Source organism: Clupea harengus, chromosome 10 (assembly GCF_900700415.2).
Source record: "Clupea harengus chromosome 10, Ch_v2.0.2, whole genome shotgun sequence".
NCBI classification, from domain to species: Eukaryota; Metazoa; Chordata; class Actinopteri; order Clupeiformes; family Clupeidae; genus Clupea; species Clupea harengus.
Window position 1 is genome coordinate 19655846 of NC_045161.1, and position 27183 is coordinate 19683028.

Sequence of the window (27183 nt, forward strand, 5' to 3'; positions counted from 1 at the left end):
ATTAACGTTAGACTAAACATCTTTTCTACATAAAGGTTTAGTTAAAAGAGAGCAATGCAGCATGTTTTCATTCTTGTCTGTCTACCTTTATCATGTGCTGGTGAGTTTTTATCTGACCAGCGGTGTTAAGCGTCGTTTCTCGTATATCATACCAGGGTGTCCGCGGGGTTTTAAAAAGTATTAAAAGGTGATAAATCAAAATTGCCAAATTTAAGGCCATTAAAAGTGTTAAATGTGTTTTAGAGGTTTTTTTTTTTTTTAAATAGGTATTATTTTTTCAGACTATCAAGTGCCGGTACATCAACAGATTTGGATTAGCATCGTTCTTCAAAAAACATTGTTCATGGCATCAACAAGGCTGGGCCATTCGTATTGATGTTTGATGAGAGCCTCAGTCAGGCAAACAATACAACAATACAAAGAGAAAAAAGAGGAACAGGTTAAAATGGACAAAACTATTGAGGAAAAGGCCATTCAATTAAGACACTTGCCATAAGAATCTTTTGCTCATGAATTCATATTAGGCCTATAGCACAGGTTTATGTTCAAATCAAATTATAGCAGTTCACCAGTTCACATAGTGGATGCCAGTTTGTGAAGTGATATCAGCAATAATTCATATAGCAGATGCCAGTTTGTGTGCTGGAACTATCTCTCCATAGCACATTTTATGTAGTTTGTTTTATTTTTATTCACGAAATGAAATAAATGTGTGCAATATGTGGTCAACATCAGTGTCCAAATCTATTCTGTTGTGTATAGTGTTATATATGTCAAAATCTGCGTAAACGTTTGAAAGGTCGCTGATTAACACTTGCAACTCAGTGTCGTGATGGTTTAAAAAAAAAAAAATAGAACGTAGTAAAAAAGGTATTACCCTGCATACAGCCACTGTACCTGAAAAACAAAACATTACTTGACCACTAGTCGGCGCTGTGCCAATGACTTGTATGTAGCTCACCCATTCAATTGATGCTTCAGTAAACTATTACCGTTCAAGCCATAAAGACGTGTCCGTTTATCCTTCGCATTAACCAGGTACTCTAAAGTGGAAACCACGAATACATAACAGTCTCTGTGTCTCTTCTCTTTGCACTTGACAATACATTACTGTAGAGTATATCATAGAGATATAACTTCTCACTCCACTGCATTCCTTCATTTTGCAGTTTTCCCGATAATTTAGTGTCGTCTCTCTGTAATCTGTACCTTTCAGTGACCCATTTCCTGCAGTACGTCTTCTATACGGCTACATCAGGAATCTCAAGCTTCCCAGAGTTTGTAGCAGTTGGAATGGTTGATGGTCTGGTCATCAGTCAGTATGACAGCAACACACGAAATGTGGTTCCCAGGCAGCCATGGATGGAGGAGCATCTGGATCAGGAGTACTGGGAATCAGAGACCGGGCTGGCCAGGACGGCTGAGGGAGCTCTCAAGGCTGACGTGTGGATTTTAAAAGAACGCTCTAATCAGACTGAGGGTGAGTTTACTGATCATGTCTGGGTGAGACTGTTTGGACTATAGATGACACTTAGCATCTGTTTCTTTTGTTTCAGAATTCCAGTTCAATGGTTTGCCCTTCCACATAGTCTACATAACATGCAATGATGTCTCATGTTGTAATTTTAGTTTAACTAAAATATCAATAGAATATATAAAGGATGGTATTGCACAGTATGACCAAGATATCTATGCTAGCCAGCTAGCTGCTACCTCTCTCATAAGTTTTTGCCAGTATGATATGTCATCAGAGCTGATGCTGCAATCATTTAAAAAAGAGTAGGGTTTTAGGACTGTGAGAAAACAACTTTGTGGGGAAGATTAAAATATTTACAGGTGTGTTGTGGACAGAGCAGACCAGCTCTGCATCTAGTATGAGTATGGACACTTGGGTTTTCAACCAATATGTTACAATAGTTGTTCTTTTTACAAATCTATACAAGCAAGGAGATGTGTTGATCATTACTCTGTGAATAAATATTCCAGTTATTGTTCATTTTTCATGAGAAAGACCACTCAGCCAGAAAAGAAAATGGGCTCACCGTGCTTGTCTATGAGCCCTACAGTTTTATGTATTATTTTTAGGGCTGTCAGCGTTAATCTATGCGATTAATGCGGCCGCGATTAACGCGATAAAATATTTTAACGCAATTAACGCAACTTTAAAAAAAAAAAGTTGCTATTTGGATAGGACATGAAGTTATGACAGGAAGCGAGGCGGAGAAGAGGTGGGGAGAGGATTGGGAAATTACATCAGGCGAGACTTGAACCTGTGTCCCCTCGGGCAATGTAGCCCGTAAGTAGGGGGCTTGGCCTACCATTTTATGGGAGCGATGAGGGACAGGTGGGGCTTGAATAGCCCCCCTTGTTCAAAGTGGGGAATGACAGAAAAAGTTTGAGAACCACTGCGGTAGTTGAAGATGGAGAGAGAGCTGAGGGATTGTTGGGCGGAGAGTCTCTGTTCAAGAGTCAAAATGACGGAACAATCGACAAAACTAAAGTTGTATGTAGCATTTGTCAAGCTGAATTTAGCTATCACAGAAGCAGCTCGTCTTGAAGTTATCACCTTAATGCAAAGCACCCGACAGATAGCAGTCCCAGGTTAGATGATCGCCAACCCACACTCCATGACTTCTCTAGGAAAAAGGTTACCATTTGGGTTGCCGTTGACTGTCGGCCCATCAACATAGTTGAGGACAGTGGGCTGATTGAGGTGATTCGAATTGCTTCAGGGGAAATTCGAGGGGCACCATTGTGTTTAAAAATACAATTAAACAACAGTTTTTAAAATACACGCTGTCTGAAGTGAATACTTGTTTATTTATAAGATTTAGTCTTAAGAAGAAAAACAAACTTTTAATCGCGATTAATTGGGATTAATTAATTTAAAAAAATGTGCGCTTAATTAGTTATTTTTTATTTTTATTGATTGACAGCCCTAATTATTTTATGTAGGTTTAACAGCCATGCAGTCATGTAACTAAACATTACACTTCTGATACATTTTCTTTTGTCAATAATAGTCAGGTGGCTTAATGCAAAATTTAGGCTCGATCGTGACAAGAGTGATAAAAGCATGAAATTTGGCACACAATTAGCTTATACCCTACTAAAAGATATTAGAAGGGGTGCCCAAGTGAAACTGCTCATTTTTTCGTTTTAATGAGATATTAAGTTTTGACCTAAATCAAGATATGCGTTACCTGTGGTCCGATTTTCAAAACGGTTATTTTGCCTAGAAATGCTTACCAAATAAGTAATAAATCAGTTATTTATGCATGTTTGTGTTTTCTTGTTTGTTTTTGATATCCACTAGTTTAAACAAATGTCCCTTTAAGTAGCAAAACAGACAAAAAGACTTGTGCCCGTGCGCGCGCTCATCCAAGATGGCGGGAAAGACGTAATTCTGCTATATCTGTTAGGTAAAACCGTTATTTTACCACCATTTAAAACCATATTTGCATTTGTATCTTTTATATGTATAAGGACTGTAATATTTTATTAAAGATTTGCTTCAACATCATTAAAATAGCACCAACAAAGGCGCATTACAGTACCAGTAGGCTACCGCAGAAAAACGGTAAAATTGGAGCAGATTGAGCATGTCTTTTCCTACATCAAAACTGATCATATGAGGAATGTGCTGTTATAAATAGCTCTACGATTTGCTCTCTGGACAATCACATTAACACATTGGCTTGCATCTCAACTTTTCTTGAACACATTTGCAACGTGAGCAGCGCTGTTTGCAGGTGCACGTAATCAGCTCTCTGCATACAGTATAGACACTTGGGGATAGTCATCCAAACCTAATGCTAACATTGCCGTGAAGTGGTGTTATTTTGCAGGCTGGAACGGAAACTGAACTTGTGCTTATTGCAACTGCAGAGACCGTTACATAGCTCTTTGGTTATCCTTGGTGCTCTGTTCCACACGGCAGAACTAGTGGGGGCCTATTTTCGCCAGGCACACTTTCTGTTGTAAACTGAAAGATGCTGATACCAGTTCCGTGAAATGAGGAGACTGATGTCGTGGAGCTGGGATTGTGAGCAATGGACCTCATTCTCGCACATTTTGTTAAGTGTCTTTAATATCTTCAACCTAAGAAAAGATCTCCACCGGTCATGAATGCCTGGAAATGTGTTCTTAAACGGCCAAAGTGTGCACTGATTCTTAAATTGAACGAGCGTTCTCGTTTTCTTTCTTTATTTATTTATCACGAAGCCTCGTAGAATCATGACTATAAATGTGAAACGTAATTGTTAATGATACAAATATTCTTGTATTTATTATTATTATAATTATTGATGCCTGTTGAATTCATGTGAACGCACTCATCAACGATTTATCACAAATTCAGCCCTTAAGAACATGAGCGCACTCCAATCTGGCCTTGTAGCGCTCGCAAAGAGACGTCTCTAGCCAGTATTCTATCTCAATGATACGATCATAGGAAACAGAAATGCCCATTTGGTATAAGTTTTCTATCAATGTCTTACTTCTAGTGGAGCTATGCATATTTAGCCCAACATATAGTGGTAGGGGTGGCTCACGAGATGCTGAAATGCGAGTTTGGCCAGTTTTGGCCAAACATGCCTGGCTTTCAGACTTCTCTTGATCCTCTATGTTGAGACCATAAAGAATGATAGAAACGAGAGACTTTAAGCTTGACGGTTAATATTTTGAATGGCAGTCCATTGGAAAGCACCCAGAAAAAATAAATCCTTTGTGTGCAAAAATGTCTTTCCTTAGCCTACAATTGTTGCAGGCCTCGCTAGAATTTCGGCGTCTTCTGAAAAGTTGTGTTGTTTCAAAGCATCCTTCAATAGCCTGCTTATTGCATCCCGGAAATCTAAAACGGTGTTTCTTCCATCAGTTTGTTCTTAAAGAGTCTCTTTGTAATGTTCTAGCAAGACATTGATTAACCTGGTTTTATTTATAGTTTTCTTAACTCCAATATCTTCAAGCCTCTTGATGTACAACGACAGCTCAGAAAGTTTAAACATATGAGTTCCTTTTTTAATAGCTACATTCTTCTATGTACTCGATAAGCTCGATAAATGCTATTGACTTGTTCATTTTTCATCATCACATTTGTCAATTTATAACAGCACATTCCTCATATGATCAGTTTTGATGTAGGAAAAGACACGCTCAATCTGCTCCAATTTTACCGTTTTTCTGCGGTAGCCTACTGGTACTGTAATGCGCCTTTGTTGGTGCTATTTTAATGATGTTGAAGCAAATCTTTAATAAAATATTACAGTCCTTATACATATAAAAGATACAAATGCAAATATGGTTTTAAATGGTGGTAAAATAACGGTTTTACATATAGCAGAATTACGTCTTTCCCGCCATCTTGGATGAGCGCGCGCACGGGCACAAGTCTTTTTGTCTGTTTTGCTACCTAAAGGGACATTTGTTTAAACTAGTGGATATCAAAAACAAACAAGAAAACACAAACATGCATAAATAACTGATTTATTACTTATTTGGTAAGCATTACTAGGCAAAATAACCGTTTTGAAAATCGGACCACAGGTAACGCATATCTTGATTTAGGTCAAAACTTAATATCTCATTAAAACGAAAAAATGAGCAGTTTCACTTGGGCACCCCTTCTAATATGTTTTAGTAGGATATAAGCTAATTGTGTGCCAAATTTCATGCTTTTATCACTCTTGTCACGATCGCGTTGTTAAGCCACCTGACTATAAGGAGTGCATGTTCTCCAGAGAAGGTATGGCTGTGAGTGGGATGATGAGAGTGACGTCACCAGTGGCTATGAGGAGTATGGTTATGATGGAGAGGACTTCTTCTCACTAAATCTGAACAGGATGAGATGGGTGGCTGCGAAACCACTAGCAGCCCTGACCAGAGACAAATGGAACCCCTACGAGTCCATATTGAATGGCAGGAATCAGTACTTCACCCAGGATTGCCGTGATTGGCTGAAGAAGTATGTTCAGTACGGGAACATTACTCTCGGAAGGAAAGGTACGGCAGCTCACACAACACTGATAACAGCAGAGGCCCCACAGCGGGCTGCATCCCTGTGGTGATGTAGGACCTCATGGAAAAAACATCATGTTTAAAGGTCTTGCCATGTGTTGATTCTGACATGCTTTTGGACTAATTGAGATTGTTTATTTGGGTGGCCGGAGACATTACTTGACATGGCACGGTGGCTCAGGTGCTTGCAATGCTTGCACTGCAGCCTCACAGCAAGAAGGTCATGGGTTCGAAAATGCTTAAAAAAGCTGCCCACTGCTCCTGGGGTCCTGGGGGAAGGACAGTCCGGGATGGGATAAATGCAGAAGCTAAATTCACAAACGACCTCAGGCCTGCGTGTGTGTGTCCTGTGTCGCCTCCATGTATTCACGTGTGTTGCAGTGTGCAGTGTGTCGCTTGTGCGATTAAAGTCTGACAATTATTATACAATTATTATTATTATGCTGAGAGTTAAAAGAAAACATTATTTGACAAGCTGAGAGTTAAAAGAAGACATTACTTGACATGCTGAAAGTTAAATCAAGAGCCGTCTCTGTGTCTCTTCTCTTTGCACTTGACATTGCATTACTGCTCCCATTGTTCATGTATGCTATGTCTTAAAATGATTTTATTTGTAATTTGTATCTCCTCCCCTTCTTCCTTCAGCCCCTGAAGTGTCTCTGATTCAGAAGAAGTCATCTTATACAGTGGTGTGCCACGCCACAGGATTCTATCCAGATACAGTGAAGATCACCTGGAAGAGAGATGGAGAAGAGATGCAGGAGGATGTGGATGTGGGAGAGACGCTGCCCAATGGGGATGGAACCTTCCAGAAGAGAGCTAATCTCACTGTGTCACCTGAGGAGAGAAAGAGAAGTCAGTACACCTGTGAGGTGACACACATGAGTGGAGAACCAACACTCGTCACCCTGACTGAGGAAGAGGGTAAGATTGTTCAGAAACCACACACAAATCATCAGCTACTGAGACAGAACTGTTGACATTTATAAAAAAAAGTTCATGTTTTAACATTTTAAAACCAGTCATATCATTCTCATAGCCTACTCTAATACTATACTATTATGTATAATTGTACTACAACCCCAAATCAGAAAAAGTTGTGACGGGATGTTAAATTAAAATTTAAACTGAAAACAGTGATTTTTAAATTCTCTTTGACCTGTATTACTTTGAAAACCATACAACAGCACATTTTTTGATGTTTTACCTCATGAATTTTATTGTTTTTTCAAAATGAACACTTAATTAAATTTTGATTCTTGCAACATATTTCAAAAACAGTTGGGACAGTAAAGCATTTATCACTTTGTAATGTTGTCATACCTTTTCCTATTCTTCCTGCAAACAAGTCTTAAGGTGTGCAACAGTACAGGTCTTCGTTGCCACACATTCTCTATTGGTGACAAGTCAGGACTGCAGGCAGGCCAGTCCAGCACCCACACAGCCTTCTTCCTCAGCCATGCCTTTGAAATGTGTGCAGAATGTGGTTTTCATTGTCTTGATGAAATATGCATGGGCTTCCCTGGAAAGGATGTCGTCTTGAAGGCAGCATATGTTGCTCCAAAATCTGTATATACTTTTCGGCATTAATGGTGCCATCACCAAAGTGTAAGTTACCTTTGCCAAGGGCACTGACACAACCCCATACCATGACAGACCCTGGCTTTTGGACTTGTTGCTGCTAACTGTCTGGATGGTCCTTTTCTTCTTTGGTCCTGACATACTGATTTGTCTGACCACAATACTGTGTGATGGTCCACCCAGATGGCTCTGAGCCCAAAGAACTTGACGGCGCTTCTGGACACTGTTAACATAAGGCTTCCTTTGGGCACAGTAAAGTTTTAACAGGCATTTGTGGATGTAACTACCTATTGTAGTGCTTGACAAAGGTTTGCCAAAGTAATCCTGAGCCCATGTGGTTATATCCCTTATCAGGTCTTGATGCAGTGCCGTCTAAGGGATTGGAGATCACGGTTATTCAGCTTAGGCTTGCGCCCCTGCCCTTTACGCACTGAAATTTCTCGAGATTCCTTGAATCTTTTAATTATTTTATTATACCGTGGAGGGTAAAATATCCAAATCCTTTGCTATCTTTCTTTGAGAAACATTGTTTTTAAACATTTCAATTATTTGCTCACGCATTTGTTGGCAAACTGGCAATCCTCGGCCAATCTTTGCTCCTAAAGGACTAGGCCTTCCCTGGATGCTGCTTTTGTACCAAATCATGATTACAATGACCTGTTGACATCACTAGTTTTAAATCACATCCTTATTTAATTATTCTACCACATTACTACTGTAAGATAAATTCAGTTTAGGTATGAATTTATTAACATTTTATTTCTATTAACAATGTATGCCCATTTAACCAGTAACTGAAAAGGCAGTTGGAAAACAGCTTTCAGACAGAGGGGCCTAAGATAACATACAAAGCACATGCTTTCAAGTTTAGGATGACCAGTGACATAAATTCCAAGGTCATAGGGAAGCCTGGGCAGGAGACAGATGAGATAGGGAGACTATCTGTACCAGGGAGTGGAGATTCACAGAAACGTAATTGTCAGGCCAGAAATTACGACTGAAACATGCAAGTCACAGAGAGGCGTATACGTGTGGGGCCCAGAAAGTACCATCAGTGAAGATTGGACTTATAAACCAATTGTGATCACATGTAAAATTCAGAACGCCTTCTCCAGCCGGGGGTGACAGAGCTGTTGTGAGCTCTGCATCTCCGACTGAATCTTGTCCAATCTTAAAACCAGTAAACTCAACTGTATCAAACCAATTGCTACGTTTGGCGGTCCATTACTCTGATTTCTCTGTAAACCAACACGCAGATAATTTATCTTAACACTACCCCTAAATTGCCCCTGTCCCAACTTTTTTTGGAATGTGTTGCAGGCCTGAATGGCAGGAATGGATGTATATTTACAAATCAAATGAAGTTGACCAGACAAAACATGAAATATCTTGTGTTCATACTGTCTGCAATGAAATACAAGTCAGGGTAAATGTATAAATCACTGCTTCCTTTTTTTATTTGCATTTTCCATACCGTCCCAACTTTTTCTGATTTGGGGTTGTATCAATAGCATGAACAGAGGTCACAAGGTGAAAATTGTATTATTTTGTGTAACATGTGTCGTATTTTGTTATATATTCCTATAGGAAACACTCCTGTAGGCATTATTACTGGATGTGTGATTGGAGCTCTTGCTATTATTGGAGTGGTTATTGTCGTGGTTATGATGAAGAAAAGTGAGTTGCCTTTATGTCATAATTTATGCAATTTCCATAATTATGTAAAATGCTCTGTGTCTGCTTTCTGTCATTGATGATTCTTTAGTGTGTTAATGTACACATTCTCCTTCTTTTTGTCTTGACAGCCTAGTGGAGGGCCAACCGTGAGTACATTTGTCACACCTTGTAAAAATCTGAAATACTTTAAATTCTAGACACTGGTCTTTGTGTATTTGCTACTCTCGGATATTTATAATCGGAAAAAAAAACTTGATGCCTTGCTTTATGTAGAGACCATTGCGTGTACAAATTAGTGTCCGTTTCCATCTTTATACTTATGAGATGTGAAAGTGCTTGTACATTTTTTGTGAAAGCAGAGATGAGAGGAGAAAGTAAAGTGCGGATTTGTAATTTTTAGTGTGCAATGTGCATTTTAGTTCATAGCGTGAATCATATCTTTATTTTCCGTATGTTTTTTCCTTCATCAGCGTCTGACAACTCTGGAGCTACAAGGTCAGGAGGCAGGACCCAAGTTTCCTCACTCCCCTGGCATGGTAGCCCCAAACCGGCACATTCCCAGTCCCCTGATTGGCTGATTACCTGCACCTGTCACTCCCTCCACCAGTCTACTAAAACTCCTCACTCCCCTAACCTGTTGTCTGGTCTCCTCATGTATAGACTTATCTTCCAGCTCCCTCGTCAAACTCCGCAATATTAGCTCCCCGTGTTTGATAGAGTTAATTTAGAAAAACTGTTCATGACTTAAGAATATATACATCAAGTGCCTTGTATTAATGATTACCTTGTATGAATTATGTGCTTATGTAAGCAGGAACATGGCTTGTGTGTGTGTGTGTGTGTGTGTGTGTGTGTGTGTGTGTGTGTGTGTGTGTGTAACTTTGATTATCAGGTACTGACACCGTGTTGTCTACATATGAGTAAAGGTTGAAATATGCGTCGACTGGTCAGATAGTTAAAACATTTGGGAGACACACGCAAGAGTGGGTTTGCAATGATGCAAGGGCGTGTCTGCGTAAAAAGCCGACCCTAAATTAAGCTTTCATTTCATTTCATTTTATTTTATTTTATTTTATTTTATTTAACTTAAGTCCAGTCCATTTTTGGAGTTTTGTTATGTCAGATTTGGCTGTGTTGTTCCAATGCAAACAAAATAAATAAACATGTGAATACCAAAGCATTTGTAATTGCAACAATTTTCTGGGTGAAGTGGTGCATTATCTGACAGAAGTGCAGGGGTGCCAATATTTTTGTTCAGGACTGTACATCTGATTGTAATTAGACAGATCGTGCAGGCATATTCCAAAAATAGAGAGGTCAGTGTTCAAGAGGCTGTTGCACGAGTCTTAAGATTAGCCTCCCTTTAAGGTACCTGAATGACAGAATTCCTAAGTCAGAGAATGTATGGATGATACATCCAAATACAAAAACAGACCCGATACACCAGAGTTTGCAGCAATGTGCATGGCAGAGTTTGCTTTCACCTACAGAATGGGTTATGGAAGAAGGCAGCAGAGTTTTACCACTTCAGAATGAGATCATATGAGCGCAACAACAGGCATGTCTCATATTCAACTCATTTTCATCTTTCCAATATGGTGGAGGAGTTGCTGTGTTTGAGAAAGCCATGTTCAAGCCCATCACATACAGGATGCGACGGACCTTGAATTCCTAGTATTAAAAGTTGTGGCCCCAGTTCAGGTACTATTTGCAATGATTTACAGACCACCAGATTACAACACAAATCCATTAATGCCAAATCTCTGTCACCTGTTGGACTCTTTGCTACATGTTATTGTAGAAAAACATCAAAGATTTTTATGACATTGTAATATTCAGTACACTTTTCTGAAGTTAGAAACATGAAAGAAACATGAACATAGATTGTTAGATATTAAAGTTAATACTGGTGATCATAAACTGGCGAAAGTCTTCTGGTTGGAGGAATGCAATGCATATATGTAAGTGTCCACTAGATGGCAGTAAATAACCACCAATCTCTAACATTAGCAAGCTGGTGCCACCATTGCACAGTGTAAAGCAGCAGCAATAAAAGCAACAATATATCAGAGTATCAAACTATAGGTGCAGTACAAAGTACACGTGCAAGGAGAATCTAATGTTCTACTCAGTGGGTACATATACAATATGTATTGTTTATACTAGTTAACTGTATCAACTGCTAATTTAATGTAAAAATGGTGATAGTGCTTATCACAAAAAGAAAAAAGGAGGATTTCAGGTACACAAAATGATATCAATGAAATTATATCCTCAGTGTCCTATCCACAATAAACCTTTCACAGCGTAACTAACTCATGCATCTCAGTCGTATCAGACATATCAGTGGTGCAGCAGTTAGAAGCGTGTAACATAACTGAAATATAAGCTAAAAGTTAAACACAAAATGTAACTTGGAAATCAAGTGTGGCAACATATGGGATACTAAAATACATTCAAAATTGGAGGTCACGTGGCCCGTCAAATCTCACGTTTTATCTCTTGTTCCTTGGGTTGATGGGTTGATGAGTCGACTAAATGAGAAAGTGCTCTCATTTTCTTATTTCAAGTTCAAGTTCCAGTTTATTATCACATACTCATAAACAGCATTTATCAGTATTGAAATTCTTTGTGTCGGGAATTTTTGTTCCGGAGTCATCCTCTGTGGTTCCCACAAACCAGAGTTCTGGTTACTCTTGCGCATAATGCCTCTAACCAAGTCTATAGCCTATGGTGCACGGTGTCCTACATCTCCCATGTCTCCTAAAAAAACATGAAGGCTCATGGGAAATAAAGACCGATACTTCCATTTCCCGTCAGCCACTCTTGTTTCTACATCGAAACATCGCGCTGTAGCTTTCAATGTATGATTTGTATCGGCACGATAAAGAAAATGCTTTGCTTACCTTTGACATAAAAAAAAAAGAATTCCTTATCGTCATCGTCCCTGAAGCAGACAAGTTAAACTATACGCGCTGGCTGGTGCGCAGAGCAACCTTAAAAGGGCAACCATAGAGTAGCCTGTGGGACCCGCTTGAAACATACCATAGGAGTGTATTCCAAGTAAGTAAGACCTGCAGAGACGAGGCCTATCCCCCGCCCTCCGTTGAAAAATAGAATAGCAAAGTTTTCAATGAGATTCACTGAAGGATAGTCCTGGATAGTACTCGACTGTCTCAAAGTAGACGTGCATAGACCCATGAAATTAAATGTGTTACGTGATATTGAAATTTGATTTGATGTTTGCTATTTCTTCTTATTCATTAAATATTGATGGACTTGTATATCAATTAAGCAACAGTTTCATGACCCATAGCAATCATGGCGTTTATTTGCACCTGAAAGAAAGTATTGCAGGTGATTATTGCACAGCTTGGAGGTCTCTGTTTGTAATCCATATAACATGCCTCCTGATCCCTCTCGAGGCCCATTCAATGCAGGAGTCACTACGAAGCAGTAGTGGAGGAGGGTTTTCTGTTAAAGCACTCTTGTCCTGAGGACAATTCTGACATTGACTCTGATGTTAATAATGTTAAGGAGGTGTTTGTGAGTGTGTGACCCCTCTGGCCTGTTAACGTGGAAAGGTGGTTGCCATCAGGCGCGTCGCACCCGTGGGGGATGTGGGTGTTTTCCCACAGTTTTTCACAAACACCTTGCGTCGAACTGCCGCCGTAGCTACGTCGTAGGCTGTGTGTAGCGATTATATTGCCTGAGTGAACAGAACTGCGTCCATAGCAACGCTCTGTTTGTCACGGCAACGGTGTGTTATACTTCCCAGCGGTCTTAAAAGACCGCATTCTACACTGGAATTCAACCAATAGTCCAGTACTTTTAAGAAATGTAATGCAAGTATCTTTAGTGTTTGCCGTACACGTGTTATCACCGTTAATGTGTTACATCAATGTAAAGCTTAACTCTTTAATACTGGTACAAATTGCTATCGTAATTAGGTAGATACAACCTGAGCTAACGTTAGCTAACTGAACCTAACATTTAACATTAGGCTGTTAGCTAGCTACAGTAGCTAGGTTGTCTTTTGCCATTTGTGTTCGTAAAGTTTAATGTCCTATGGCATTTTCATCTCTTTTTATATGCCGTTACTGTAGCTATATGCGTAACGTTAGCAGATATTTAGAAAATGGTGTGTTTATCAGTTGTAACTACAGGATGGAAGGTACTGTAACTGCACCCTTTTAACTTCACAAGCAACGGCTTTTTGTCACGCAGTATCAAGATGCAGAAAAGAAAGAGGCAGGAGAATATTGACACTTTTTTTTCAAGAGAAATCCTGTAAGTGAAGTTGAAAGCTGAACGTTGACATTTTTTGACATTAAACAACAGTAGCCTATTTCCATTAGATATTGTTTGCATTTACTTCATGATATTACTTTTCAATATTCACTGAGGTTTGCTAGTGCCACAGCTGTAACTGTTTGGCCCTATTTCTTTACCACTGCCCATTATACCCACTTTAGGAGAGGAAGTTGCTGGAGGCATCAGTTTCAGAGAGAGCACAGGAAGGTTCTTAATATATTTTGTTTGTATATTTGTAGTTTGTAACAAAAATTATTTCCCCCTGGGATTATTAAAGTATTTCTGATACATGTTGTACACCTCTGTCATTGTATCCATCATTTCTATTGTTAATAAACAAATCACATCCATCCCCCTCACTTTTGAAAAGCTTGCTACGCCCCTGGTTGCCATGGCGTCCTCTAAGGAGGCTCTGAGGCGTCAGAGACGGAGAGAGCTGGACGCGAGGCGGAGCAAGTCACGCGTGCGCCTGGGGCCGTGTGTCCTGCGCTGGGGACAACTGAAGGACAGCCTGGGGTTCACCCTACACTCAGAGCTGGCTCAGTACCTGCTGGAGAGGTATACACACACACACACACACACACACACACACACATACAGCCTGGGGTTCACCCTACACTCAGAGCTGGCTCAGTACCTGCTGGAGAGGTACACACACACACACACACACACACACAGCCCTGGGTTCACACTACACTCAGAGCTGGCTCAGTACCTCCTGGAGTGGTTTAAATGCACACACACGTGCACAGACTACCCAACACACACTTCAACCATCAACATTACTTTTACCACCATCAATTAACCTGGTTCCTGGTATTCTGGTTCATGTTTTTTTCCCCCCTCTCTCTTTCTCTTTAGTTACCTCTCCAAGTCATGTAAGTCCAGTTCAGTTCAGTAAATGCAATATCACAATGTACACATAACTTCCCCAAAATGTTATAAACTGAAGCATTCTTTTTAGTTTAGAAGCAGTCTTTAAAATGCCATACAGTTTAGAAGCAGTCTTTAAATAGCCCTAGAGTTTAGAAGGATTCTTTAAATAGCCATAGAGTTTAGAAGGACGCTTTTTAATAGCCACAGAGTTTTAACCATTTCAGTCAGTGTCCTTGATTGGTTTTCTCTGTCACAGTACATCTACAAATTCAGATTGTCTTTTTGAGTATTTTACTCACTGACATGTTTCTTTGTCATTTCCTCTAGGCTCCAGAGAAGAGTCTGCCATCATGGCGTCCGTAGAAGGCCTTCACAGGCTGGTGCTGCTGGTCCACCTCCACGGCCAGCGCTGCCCACATCTACCCACCCTCCAGCAGGGCTTTGCCACCGCAGGGTCCGACCCGTGCCCAGGCCAGAGATGGAGGGCGGGTAAGAAGTCTGAGTTGGGCACCAAAGACAGCAGCGGCTCAGAGAACGGACCTTCCTCCACAAGGGACGGACTGATGGAATCAACAAAGGCGTTAGATGGGGAGCGCAGCCTGAACTATGTCTGCGAGAACGGCCATGTTCTCTCCTGGTGCCCAACCACGCCGGGGAGTGAGGGGGGTGAAGGAGGAGGGGAGACCGACGGGGGCCTTAGTCTCACCGCAGGCCCGCCCAGAGAGACCGCACAGGGGGGCGCCGGCGAGGTGGTGAGGGGGGGCGCGGATGGGGGTTCAGGCATGAGGACCAGACGTCGCAATGGGCTACGACAGACGGAAACCCCGCGTGAGACCCCACAGGGAGCGGAGGAAGAGACAGGAGAGCAGGACCGCTCCAGTCCCACTCCCGGGACGCACAACACCAGAGGTTAGAGGGGTTATAATCGGGGTTTCAGGTGTCTGTATCGGTGACTTTCTCTGGGTGACCTTTGCTCTCTCACACTGTGGAACTTTTCAGAGGGCAGTGCTCAGGTGGGACCCGAGACAGGAAATGATGTCGTGCCAACAGGATCCCCTCAATCATCGCAGGAATGGTACAGTGAATCAAAACAGAGTAAATGTAACACGCACTGACAGAAACTCCTAGCCTCGAGTCATGCTTTTCACCTCATCTCATCGCAGGTATTCTCAGCAAACATAGCAAATAGGCTTCAGACGGGCGTTCACAAAAAGGTTCTGGTAACTGATTGAGTACTGGTACATTATGGTCCCTCACCAACCACGTGCTTGTCTACTAATGCTCTTTTACAGTATCATGCAGAAACATGCTTTTGCCCACAAACACAAGAGACATAAACCAAGTGGTTGAATGCCAGTTACAGCTGGACGTCAGTTATGTTGCTCATATAATCAGAATGTTCCCCCAGCAGCGACCCAGCCACGTCACCAGAGGCCAGCACGGAACCTCAGAAGAGTACGGAACATTCTGACCGCAGCAGACAGACGGCACAACCAGGCTGGAGGAGAAACCGGTATTATTTATGTCTCCCAGAGCACTCTGCTACTTGAAAATTTCACTGGAGGCTCTGTAGGTTTTCTAAATGGTCTTTGATTTAATTTGCAGGACCAGTTTGGCAAACTATGATGTTCCTCTGTTCGGTGGTAAAAGAAAAAGGTTAGTATGTTATTCTATTGACGTTCCTCCGCTGAATTGATATTTATATGGCAATTATCAGGGAAATGGAGGATTAATGACAGCATTACTGCCCAAGTTACCAGCTCTATCTTACAGCCCCATCTGCACAGCCAAAACCTCACTCACTGACACGATGCCCTCACCCTTAAAGCATGCCTTGCTCAGAGTTTTGGTTATGGTCTGTTATTAATGGATCCTCCAGGGCTCGACATGTCAGTGGAACATCATATTTGTGAAAGGGCGAGCATCTTTTTCTGTTAACTTGTACTGACAATCTGCATTTCCCTGACCAGGAAGGCAAACCCGAGAGAAATACTGCAGTGTACTTATGAAGGCTGTGAAAAGATCTTCTCCAGTCGACAGTACCTCAATGTGAGTAAAGTCAAAGGGCTCACAAGCTCAGAAAACCCACTAGTAGCTCTAAGCCCATATTAGTCCTTATCCTGTCAGCGGACATTGCAAATGCAATCTCTGCTATAAGATTCCCAGGACCACGGCCAACCACCAGGCCACACATGCAGCGTATCAGCACTCTGGCTCAAGCACAGACAAACTAGTGAAATGAGAAATACAGAGTGAGTAATCTCCTCTAGTGTGTACCTGCCTGTGTGCGGCTTGTTCTTCTGATCACTGGGCAGTCTGTAAGTCTTACCATCTTCACCCTTGATGGGGAACATGCCTACAGTTTTGGTGTTTGTGATCAGGGTCTGAACCCTGTTGGATGTCCTGGACATTTAGCATTCCTGGGTGAAGCTTGGGGTATTAACTCTGAACTTATCAACCGTTAAGCATCACATGAAGTACCAGCACGTCCAGCGGAAGACGTTTACCTGCTCTCACCCACCCTGTGGGAAGTCCTTCAACTTCAAGAAACACCTCAAGGAGCACCAGAAGCTGCACAGCAGTGAGTCATTTAGCACTAAATCTACAGATATGTACATTTATGACTAACTCTACAGATATGTACATTTATCACTAAATCTAGAGATATGTACATTTGATCTCGTCTTCAATTAGGCTAGTCAGATGTATAAAGAACTACTGCTAAAGTTCCAAGTAGTGTGTTCTGGTAAAGGGCGCTACTGTAAACACTGAAACATTGAAGTGGTTTCTCAAGAACAGCTTGTGTTGGGTGACCCATGTCTGAGCCGTTGTGAGTAAAGTGTGTGTGTGTGTGTGTGTGTGTGTGTGTGTGTGTGTGTGTGTGTGTGTGTGTGTGTGTTTTTGTTTTTGTGTTTGTGTGTGAGACCAGAGAGACTACATCTGTGAGTTCTGTGCTCGAGCCTTTCGCACCAGCAGTAACCTGCTCATCCATCGACGCATCCACACAGGGGAGAAGCCACTGCAGTAAGACACACACACACACACACACACACACACACACACACACACACACACACACACACACACACACACCTGCAACGTTTCACCTAAACACCAGCAGCAACGTTTCACCTAAACACCAGCAGCAACGTTTCACCTAAACACCAGAGGCCTATCCTACCTGCAACGTTACACCTAAACACCAGTAGCCTATCCTAGCTGTCATTTTTATGTGTTAGTCTACTGTGTGCACTGTATTTGCCATGGTATGCTTGCATGGGATGTAAGAGAATGACATGTTGTGTTTGAGGTGGTTTGTGTGTGTGTGGATCTCTTTTAGTGATGACTTGGGTTTGGGTGTGATTGTGTGCACATCCATGGGGAATTCTGACCGTGTGGTTTCACCTGACTTCAGAAGGCCTAGTTGTTTATGCCTGCGTGGTTTATGAGTGTGTGATTCTTCTGTGAAAGTGTGTGTGTTTGTGTGCGTGTGTGTGTGCACATGCCTGAGAAATTCCAGCTGTGTGCATCTCGTTTATTGCTTGCTTTCCCTGGTGTGACGTGTGTGTGTGTGTGTGTGTGTGTGTGTGTGTGTGTGTGTGTGTGTGTGTGTGTGTGTGTGTGGTGTCACCTGGTCCCAGAAGGCCTTGTCATTTATGTGCTTGTGAAAGTGTGTGTGTGTATTTTCTCAGGAATGGCAGCTTTGTGATTATGTCCGCCCGTTGTTCCCAGGTGTGAGGTGTGTGGTTTCACCTGCTGTCAGAAGGCGTCCCTGAACTGGCACATGAAGAAGCACAACGCCGAGAGCAGCTACCAGTTCCCCTGTGACATCTGTGGCCGCCGCTTCGAGAAGAGGGACAACGTCAGCGCTCACCGGGGCAAAAGCCACCCCGAGCATCCTGTCAACGCCTCCAGCGCCCTTCCTGCCTCTACTGCCTCTGTTGCCCCCTCGCCATCAGTCCCTGCGTGTCCGGAGAGGATGGCCAACACTCAATCAGACTGAGGACCGGTTACCACTGGCAGCCAGTCACTGACTCACTGACACACCTCAGAACGCTCAGAAAACAGCACCAGTTCTCATCACTAGCAGCCACTCTGTCTCTTAGCCTGTGACGTCTCTGGGGGTGTGTCCTGTTTACTGAGGGTATAAATAGAGTGTGTTGTGGTTGAAGTATTTTGTGTAAATACTGTCAGGGTATTCACAGGCTTGTATGATGTGTGAAGGGTTGTTGACCTCCGACCTCTTCAGAGGCCTTAGGGCAAAGTCTACTTGCTTAAAGCTGCGCCGAAGCCTCAGTGATTGCAAGTTTACACAACAATCAGGCATTATAGTTTATATTTATATCAATAAAAAAAGTAAGCGGTTTCATGCTAAAAGGTACTCAAAAACCAACAGTTTTTTTTTTCTTGTAGCAGTCCAGTGACTAAATGTATATAGGAAAACAAAAGTTGACATGGATGATTTTGGTGCTCATTCAGTAGGTGGATTTAAACCACTTTTCAATGTTTTTGGGGTAAAAAAACACTACTATGTTTTTATATATTCCCCAAATAAAACTTTTGTAGACACTCCAGGTTAATTTCATTTCAAACAACTATTGCATGGACTTATTTCTGTACATTTTGTGGTCTTGTAAATTGCTCCTCTTAGTTATATTTTGCAGTTTAGACTGAAACAGGTTCAACCAATAATGGAACAGTGTAACAGGTGGGAGGTGCCACAGAAAACAAGGGAATGATGCCATTGGTTTAAACGGTGCCCAAAGAAACACGCCTCTGAGGGGTTGCCATGCCTACACTTCAATTCCCTCTCTCGTTGGACTGCAACATGACGACAACCAATTAGGTTGGAGGTGGGCGGGGTTACCGGGGACATTGACAACTGTTCCTTGAAATTGAACCTAGTACTAGTATTGTAGTACAGCGTGGAACCAACGGGACCGCTGCTCGGCTGGAGGTGAAAAATGATCCACGCCACTGGCCGAGAATATAGATCCAGGTAAAACGAAAACGCTGTAGTATTTTAGTCTCCTGAACGACTTTGGCAGGGGGCAAACTAAATGTGTTGCTGTTGGTTAGGAAACGATGTTAGATAGCAGTGGGTTAGCGGGAACATGATCATATCTGTTAGCCAGCCAGCTACGGTTTCTCCGACAAGCATGTTGTCGGCAGTAAATGAGCATCTCGGCAACTGCTGGTTTAGAAAGATGCGGTAGCCAGCCATGAATGTTCGTGTAACTTAGTAGATGATGAATTTCAGGATAAATACACTATAAATGTGCATATACAGATAACATTACCTTTACGAAAGGTGTGTAGAGTCGTCTCTGCACCCAGCGTTTTAGTATGAAATGAGTTAGGGCGACATGATTGTTAAAGTTCTGACATTAGTTAAGGTCTTGTTAATTAGACTACGTTGTTGCCAAAACCTAGTCAGTGTTCAATTTAATAGGAGAAAAGGTGCTGGTAACGATAAATGACCTATGGCAGGGTACTGTCCCCGGACTAATTTGCGCTTAGTTGGCATATGCAAAGAGAAGATGACTGACATTGTAATGTAGCAGAGATCGTGCCCTAGTCCTCTTGGGAACATTATACCAGGCCTCCCTAACTTGCTTGAGTAGAACTAATTCTGATTAACGACTGTGCGTATGCCATTACAGCTGTTTTTGAAAGATACGGTTGTGTGATTTTCTTGGACCAGAGGTTGTCAGTCTGAGAAATTATGCAAAGCAGGTCGACTCCAGTTTAGTTATAGACGACATTGTTAAAATCCTATTGCTCTTATTTGTCCATTTCTCTCCTACTTTTAGATAGGCTAGCTTTAGACATCCATTTCAGTACTTCCATACGCAAATATATAAGTATCAGTAGTTCCATATGCAAATAATATAAATGCCATATTTGCGTGTGAGCTCGTACTTGCTGTCCTGGACCGCAGAAACAATGGTGTGTGTGTGTGTGTGTGTGTGTGTGTGTGTGCTGTTATGGTCAGCGCCTCTGTTAACACCCGCAGGGGGGAAAGGGAACAGTCCTAAATATTTGTGGTGCACCATGATCTTTATTCGGATTCTTTAGTAGGGAGTTTCTGTGCCCTGAAAATTACTCGGCAATTAACGAATAGCCTGAGCCATCTCATCTCTTCGGGACACGGGACCGACGATGTGGATCACCGTTCTGGTCCAGGGAGGGGAGAGAGGGAGAGGGGGCTGGTGTGTGTGTGTGTGTGTGTGTGAGAGAGAGAGGCTGTGCTCTCCTCTCAGGGGACGGCTGTCTGGCTGGATGTTTCAGGTCAGGGATCTCATGGGGGTGTGTATATCGCTGACTGAGTGGAGCACACACACACACACACACACACACACACACACTCTTGAGGCAAGGCCAGACGTGCACATCTCCGGGACAGTCAGAGGGTCTCCATAATCAGGTACCTGCTACTTTAGATGCTGTGGGTGTAGCTACATGAAAGGCGGCTCCATTTCACACGGTGCTGCTTGTTTCGACTGAGCTGAGCAGCATGGCACAGAGATGGCACCTTGGCCCAGCCTCTGGAAGCCAGCGAGAGGGAGAGGGAGGGAGGGAGGGAGAGGGAGAGGGAGAGAGAGTTTGCACTAAAGTGTGAATAAAGTCACATCAGAGATGGCGAGAGAAAGAAACCAGACTCTGAATGGGCTCATATTATACAGGACAAGCAAGATACTGAAGTTGGTGGTCCACGGAAGCTAATTGCTGCGTTTTATTGGCTTTTTAATGGAAACCAAACACTCCAGCATAAGGAACTACTGTCTTTGTGATGACATCCTGTAGTCTGATTGGTCGATCTAGTAGCCATACAGTAGCATGACAATGTTAGCGGTCTGTGAAAGGAACTAGTTCTTTAGGGAGAAGAACACCTGCAAACCGGACTTCTTCCTTCCAATTGATTTCTTGTAATCCGATCTATCAGTTGAAGGCCATATTTCTCCTGCATGCCAAGAGTATAAATTACTAATTTGGAGACCCTCCTTCCTCGTGTGTGTGTGTGTGTGTGTGTGTGTGTGTGTGTGTGTGTGTGTGTGTCATGCGGGGCCTGCCCCTCGGGGCCCGTGTCCTAAAGCAACATCCAGAGCAGATGGATGAGCCCTGCGGTGGGTGGGTGGGTGGCCGAGGGGCTGGTCCAGGCGCCAAAGCAACACATGAGATCTGAGGATCTGGGCAGCGCTGCAGGCTGTGGTGGAGGCTGTGTTATGTGTTCATTCTGGGTCATCATGGGATCGCTATGGCTACACCATCATCTGGAGCACGTCCTCCTCCTCCCTGGCTGGCTGGCTGTGCGACTGAAGTGTTTTAGTCTGTTTTGTCTGGACTGTGTCACGCGCCACGTCGTCTTTGATGCGGTTCTGCGGAGGTAGATAAGAGACAAGCTCAGACAGAGTAGATCTAATCATCATGATTTCATCTGGGTCACTCAGGAGACATATGGTGACCCAGAATAATAAAATGTTGAGAGTGTTGAGAGACTACAAATGGGGTGACGTTCACACCATGTACTGATTCATCCATCCATCCATCCATCCATCCATCCATCCATCTAATGTATTTTTTATATGGTCACAGATCTGTCAGTAATTTGTTGTCTGATCAAGTTAGAGATATTCTCAGTTATGCTCTTGTCAGATGCTATTTCTTGTCTTGTTTACAAAGCCACTCATTCTGATGGTGCCCTGTGTGTGTGTGTGTGTGCCTGTGTGAGCGTGTGTGTGTGTGTGTGTGTGTGTGTGTGTGTGTGTGTGTGTGTGTGTGTGTGTGTGTGTGTGTGTGTGTTGGGACTGATCTCTGCCATCTCTGTCATGGAGTGTGCTGGACAGTCCTGCATAGCCCAGCAACAAAACCCACATTCTGATCCAAACAATGACTCTGTGGTCATCACAAACCCTGCTCTCTTTCTCTCTCTCTCTCTCTCTCTCTCTCTCTCTCTCTCTCTCTCTCTCTCTCTCTCTCTCTCTCTCTCTCTCTGTTCTCTGTTCACTGATCACTCACAGAGATGGCACATCTTAGTCTAGTGTAAATCACTTGTTTCACACTTCCCCCTTACTCTAGAATTGATACAAACTGTATGATATGGAGTTAGGTTAAATTACTTCTTAGAGCTTGTAAATCTCAGATGGATTTTGCCTTTCTAGCATTTATAGGTGACTGATTTTGCCGAGTGCATTTGTGCTTCTCTGGTACAGTCACTATTAGATTTGGCCTCTGGTGTCCACATAGCAGATGGGTGGATTGATAGAATGGCATATGTCCCTGTAGCTCCACTGCTAAAGATAGCCTTAGATGCCATCACTGTTGTACAGTGGTGTATGAAGCGTCTGTAAACCAGGTATCTTACCAGAAAGTTACTTTGGTAGAAGTTAGTCACCTATTAGAATATTACTTGAGAAAGAAACCTCTTCCTTTCAGATCCAATGGGTGTCAGGTTCAGTAAGGGATCCCTAGATCAGTTCAGTAAGGGATCCCTAGATCAGTTCAGTAAGGGATCACTAGATCACTAGATCAGTTCAGTAAGGGATCACTAGATCAGTTCAGTAAGGGATCAATCGATTAGTTCAGTAATGGATCACTAGATCAGTTCAGGAAGGGATTCCTAGATTAGTTCACTAAGATATCACTAGATTAGTTGATCTACTTGATTTGTCCAGAGGGGAACTCCACAGGCAATATCACAGCAGGTTGGACTCGGGTCAGTTAGGGTTGTCAGTGGGTTGCTAGGGAGTCTTAAAGGCTCATTGCCCCACGCTTTAAGGGCGTCCGTTGTGATGGTGAAGCCATTTGAATTTGAATTTGCTGTTGAATGCACGACAACAAAGCACCGCAACAAGCGCCACCTTGTGGATGTAATATGCAAATGTAATATTATCAGAGTAAACTCTGAGAAAAACAATGGAGAAAACCCGAAAGTAAAACACATAATTATATAATTAAATATTGCAATACTTTGCGCTACTGTATCGATATAATTGCGTGCGCAAAATATCGCGATACTGAACAGAATCGATTTTTTCCCATACCACTACCGTTAACCATGCCTGGCGTCTGTTGACCTGATACTAAGTGGAGGGCCCACCTTTCAGTGCCTGATGGGGTCTCTTCTTCTTCATGGAGGCTGTTGTGTAAGTCTCCATTGCCCAAAAGGTCAGGTGACCTACCGTGGAGGTTGCTACATTGTACAATTGTTACAAAAATAAGCTGGTTTCTAGATTCACCCAATTCTAGTTCCCCATTTTGCCCTTATTGTAATATCACTGATACTGTGTTTTCCCCTCCCTGTGAATGTGCAAGGCTAGCACTATTATGTGCTGTACTGGGAAGGGTGTTAATGAAGCTGGGGTTTATGTTTATGTTTGTGTTTGTGTTTGTGTTTGTGAGATCACAGGGAGGCTGGGGCTGGGGGTGGGAGGTGTATGATGGCCAGTGTCTTGGTACGGCAGGCAAACTTGGTCATCCTTAAAACCCCCAAAAACGAAAAACGAAGACAAGGATATCGACATATTTCTTTCACTTTCCCTCCCCTTCTTTCTCTGTCTCATTTTTTTTTTGTCTCCATTTCTCCAGCCCAGTTTTTCTTGTCTGATCCGTCTTGAGCCACATCTGTTCTCCCATGGTTCTTTCCATCTCTCCACCACCTGGACTTGTCGTCTCCTCGCCCACTCTTTGTGTGAGTGTGTGTGTGAGTGTGAGTGTGAGTGTGTGTGTGTGTGCCCACTCACCCACTCTTTCTCTCACCAGCGTCTTGGGGCCAGGGGAAGCTGGCACTGATGCACACGATGGTGATGACTTTTCATTTCACTCGTCACGATCGGCCCCTGTTCTAGCCCCATCGTCGCCCCGTTCTGAAACGGATCTGCCAAATGTTCGTCGGATCAGAGCCGGATACACTCCAGAGTCCGTTCGTAGTCTAGGTTCTCCATGGCGCTCCATTGGTTAATCCATCGGTTTAGCCGGTGTGTTATTGGTGCCATGCTGCCTTCCCTGAGAGGAGCATCTGCTACCAACCATCCTCCAATCCCCTCCGCCGTGGGGGGAGACCTGGGGGTGCGGGGTGGGGGGTGGGGGTGCAGGGAAAGAGAAGCCCTCTGCCATGAAAGCCGGTGCCATTTCAGTCCTGCCAGAAAGAGGGATGAGGGTCTGTTGGGTAGCGAATGTTTTTACTTTTTTTTCTTTTCTTCAGCCTTAATTTTTCACGGGGCCATCTGGTTCCTGTCGAAGCCACTGTGGTGGCTTGGTGTCCATGTTGTCGTCATGTTGTTGCCGCGGGCCTGCGGTGGCTTGGTTGCCATGTTGTTGTCATGTTGTTGCCGCGAGCCTGCGGTGGCTTGGTGGCCATGTTGCCATGTTGTTGTCATGTTGTTGCACTGTGGTGGCTTGGTGGCCATGTTGTCATGTTGTTGCCGCGGGCCTGCGGTGGCTCCAGAGCAAGGTTATCTCCACGCAGGCTTCGCTCTCTCTCTGATAGTACTGCACTGGAGCATCCCTGCCCCGACTCTCTCTCACTCACACTCACACTCTCACAGACTCACACACTCACACACTCACACTCTCACACTCTCACACACAGAACCAACCATCGGAGAATTTGAGCTGCTGCTTCTGACCGGTAGGGGCAGGGAGGGTGAAGCTGTCGCAGAAGTTACTCTTTACTGTCACGAAGAAGGCTGGGTTCACACAGACGGATCTGCCTGCCATGCTGATTTAGAGATGTCGGCATTCCACCTCTGGCTGATTTCCTCTGCTCTCTCTGAGTCAGTGGGGGGGGGGGAGGCAACAGATTGCCACATCCTCAATGAATCTGCTTACATTAGCATTCACATTCCTGACATACACAGCTCTGCAAAACCTCCCATTGAAACGCACACATTCTTATTACCATGATCCCTTTTGAAAGGTGTCCAGATTCTTGGCATGGCCGTTTCAACGATTTCACACTTGATATTATTGCCCCCCCCCCCCCCCCCCCCAGCCCCCACTCGTCTCTTCACGTTACTTTACTTGGTTGTGAACCTCGGTCTGTTTATGACAACACGTAAGCAACGTCGGCGCAAAGTAAGGAGGGCGCTCTATTTGTTTTTTTCTTCATCTTTTTGTCAATTAGGTCATTTTTGCTCTGCCATAAATGATGCAAGCTGCTCAGAAGAGGACGTTTTTGCCGGAGACAGGTGGCAATGTGAGCTGAATTTGCAGCTTTGCTTGCAGAGTGTATGCATAGCCTCGAGCATGAATTGCCACGTAACGTTAGCAGTCCTCCAACTAATATTTGTAAGACTGTTAGTCTTTGTAGGGAGTGTCCAGTGTAAAGGGGGGGTGTCCAGTGTAAAAAAGTGTCCAGTGTAAAGGGGGTGTCCAGTGTAAAGGAGTGTCCAGTGTAAAGGGGGGGGTTCTGGATGAACATGTGAGCAGTACCACACTAGGGAAGTGGATCATTTAGTCCTTTAGGTGTCCTTAAGTTTAGTCCTTTCATCCCAAACATCCCATACCTCGGTACACTATGTAGCCTAGTCCTCCGGAAAACATATTTATGTTGTGCTTCGCACCGTATAAAGTGGTCGGTATTTATGTTGTGCTTCGCACTGTATAAAGTGGTCGGTATTTATGTTGTGCTTCGCACCGTATAAAGTGGTCGGTATTTATGTTGTGCTTTGCACCGTATAAAGTGGTCGGTATTTATGTTGTGCTTCGCACCGTATAAAGTGGTTGGTATATTTATGATTGCTTCAACCATGTAATCACTGCACAACCCACTAGCCCAGTTTTATTTTGGCCGTTGGCAGCAATAAGAGGAGTCCAGGCATATTTGGACAGGTGCCACGTATAGGCATCATTTTAAATGTGGTCCTTGGGCTCTGTTTTAACTTCCTCTGGCAAAATGCCGAGCTGATAAATAGTCTTGCGCTAAGGGTGCCGTATATAACCAGCTAATGCTAAGCTACACGCTAAGGGTGCAGTATATTACATTTACATTTACATTTAGTCATTTAGCAGACGCTTTTGTCCAAAGCGACGTACAAGGGAGAGAATATTCAAGCTACGAGCAATAGAACCTGGTGTAACAATAAATAAATACTACTTTACATAAGAGATATAACAAAATGAAATAAAAAAGAAAGAAAGAAGTGCAAAAATGTAACTGCAAGTTACGCACTAGTCGAAGTGCCAGTTAGGACGGGAAGTGCTCTCTGAAGAGTTGGGTCTTTAAAAGCTTCTTAAAGGTAGAGAGGGACGCCCCTGCTCTGGTAGTGCTGGGTAGTTCATTCCACCAACGTGGAACTACAAATGAGAATAGTCTGGACTGCCGTACTTGCACAGACGGCAGTGCCAAACGACGCTCACTAGAAGAGCGCAGCATCCTGGGTGTAACATTTGCCCTTACAAGAGCATTTAGGTAGGTGGGAGCAGAACCATCAAGCACTCTGTAGGCAAGCATAAGTGACTTGAACTTAATGCGAGCAGCTACAGGCAGCCAGTGGAGGTCAATAAGAAGCGGGGTGACGTGTGCCCTCTTCGGTTGGTTGAACACCAGACGCGCCGCCGCATTCTGGATCATTTGTAGTGGTTTCACCACGCAAGCCGGCAGGCCCGTTAGGAGGGCGTTGCAGTAATCAAGGCGGGAATTCACCAAGGTTTGCACCAGCAGCTGGGTGGCATACTGGGTTAGGTACGGCCTGATTTTGCGGATGTTGAATAGCGCAA

The 27183-nt window shown here is 43.3% G+C and overlaps 3 protein-coding genes across 6 annotated transcripts in view; all 3 read left to right on the forward strand.

Moving 5' to 3' along the window:
* Positions 1 to 37: 37 nt before the first annotated feature.
* Positions 38 to 10078, forward strand: LOC105900847 (major histocompatibility complex class I-related gene protein-like). Its single transcript, XM_042708992.1, has 6 exons — positions 38 to 1480; positions 5722 to 6000; positions 6661 to 6939; positions 9184 to 9273; positions 9402 to 9419; positions 9744 to 10078. The coding sequence occupies exons 1-5, from the start codon at positions 1294 to 1296 to the stop codon at positions 9404 to 9406; spliced, it is 840 nt and encodes a 279-aa protein (XP_042564926.1). The 5' UTR covers positions 38 to 1293; the 3' UTR covers positions 9407 to 9419; positions 9744 to 10078.
* Positions 10079 to 12095: 2017 nt separating this feature from the next.
* Positions 12096 to 19035, forward strand: znf692 (zinc finger protein 692). 4 transcript variants are annotated; one of them, XM_031574315.2, is made up of 12 exons: positions 12096 to 12336; positions 13749 to 13794; positions 13958 to 14145; positions 14449 to 14465; positions 14791 to 15372; positions 15463 to 15538; positions 15872 to 15976; positions 16069 to 16119; positions 16434 to 16512; positions 16930 to 17044; positions 17388 to 17487; positions 18196 to 19035. In XM_031574315.2, exons 3-12 carry the CDS (start codon positions 13979 to 13981, stop codon positions 18464 to 18466), a joined length of 1563 nt encoding a protein of 520 aa, XP_031430175.1. In that variant the 5' UTR covers positions 12096 to 12336; positions 13749 to 13794; positions 13958 to 13978; the 3' UTR covers positions 18467 to 19035. The 4 variants fall into 4 exon arrangements, with proteins under 4 accessions (XP_031430175.1, XP_031430174.1, XP_031430177.1 ...); XM_031574314.2 differs by lacking the exon at positions 13749 to 13794; XM_031574317.2 differs by lacking the exon at positions 13749 to 13794 and having other exon boundaries at positions 15875 to 15976.
* Positions 19036 to 19357: 322 nt separating this feature from the next.
* Positions 19358 to 27183, forward strand: part of fcho1 (FCH and mu domain containing endocytic adaptor 1) — a 45696-nt gene continuing 37870 nt past the window's right edge. The window contains exon 1 of the mRNA XM_031574311.1: positions 19358 to 19462. The gene's annotated coding sequence lies outside the window, so the exon portion shown is untranslated. The remainder of the gene's footprint in view (positions 19463 to 27183) is intronic.

What these genes read in the sequence shown, in the direction of transcription:
- LOC105900847 (XM_042708992.1), top strand. Translation starts at nt 1,294, where the DNA reads ATGGTTGATGGTCTGGTCATCAGTCAGTATGACAGCAACACACGAAAT. An exon ending in CATTACTCTCGGAAGGAAAG is followed by an intron (nt 6,001 to 6,660) that starts GTACGGCAGCTC and finishes TTCTTCCTTCAG; the next exon opens with CCCCTGAAGTGTCTCTGATT. An exon ending in CACCCTGACTGAGGAAGAGG is followed by an intron (nt 6,940 to 9,183) that starts GTAAGATTGTTC and finishes ATATTCCTATAG; the next exon opens with GAAACACTCCTGTAGGCATT.
- znf692 (XM_031574315.2), top strand. Translation starts at nt 13,979, where the DNA reads ATGGCGTCCTCTAAGGAGGCTCTGAGGCGTCAGAGACGGAGAGAGCTG. An exon ending in CCTCAATCATCGCAGGAATG is followed by an intron (nt 15,539 to 15,871) that starts GTACAGTGAATC and finishes ATGTTCCCCCAG; the next exon opens with CAGCGACCCAGCCACGTCAC. An exon ending in GCACCAGAAGCTGCACAGCA is followed by an intron (nt 17,045 to 17,387) that starts GTGAGTCATTTA and finishes TTTGTGTGTGAG; the next exon opens with ACCAGAGAGACTACATCTGT.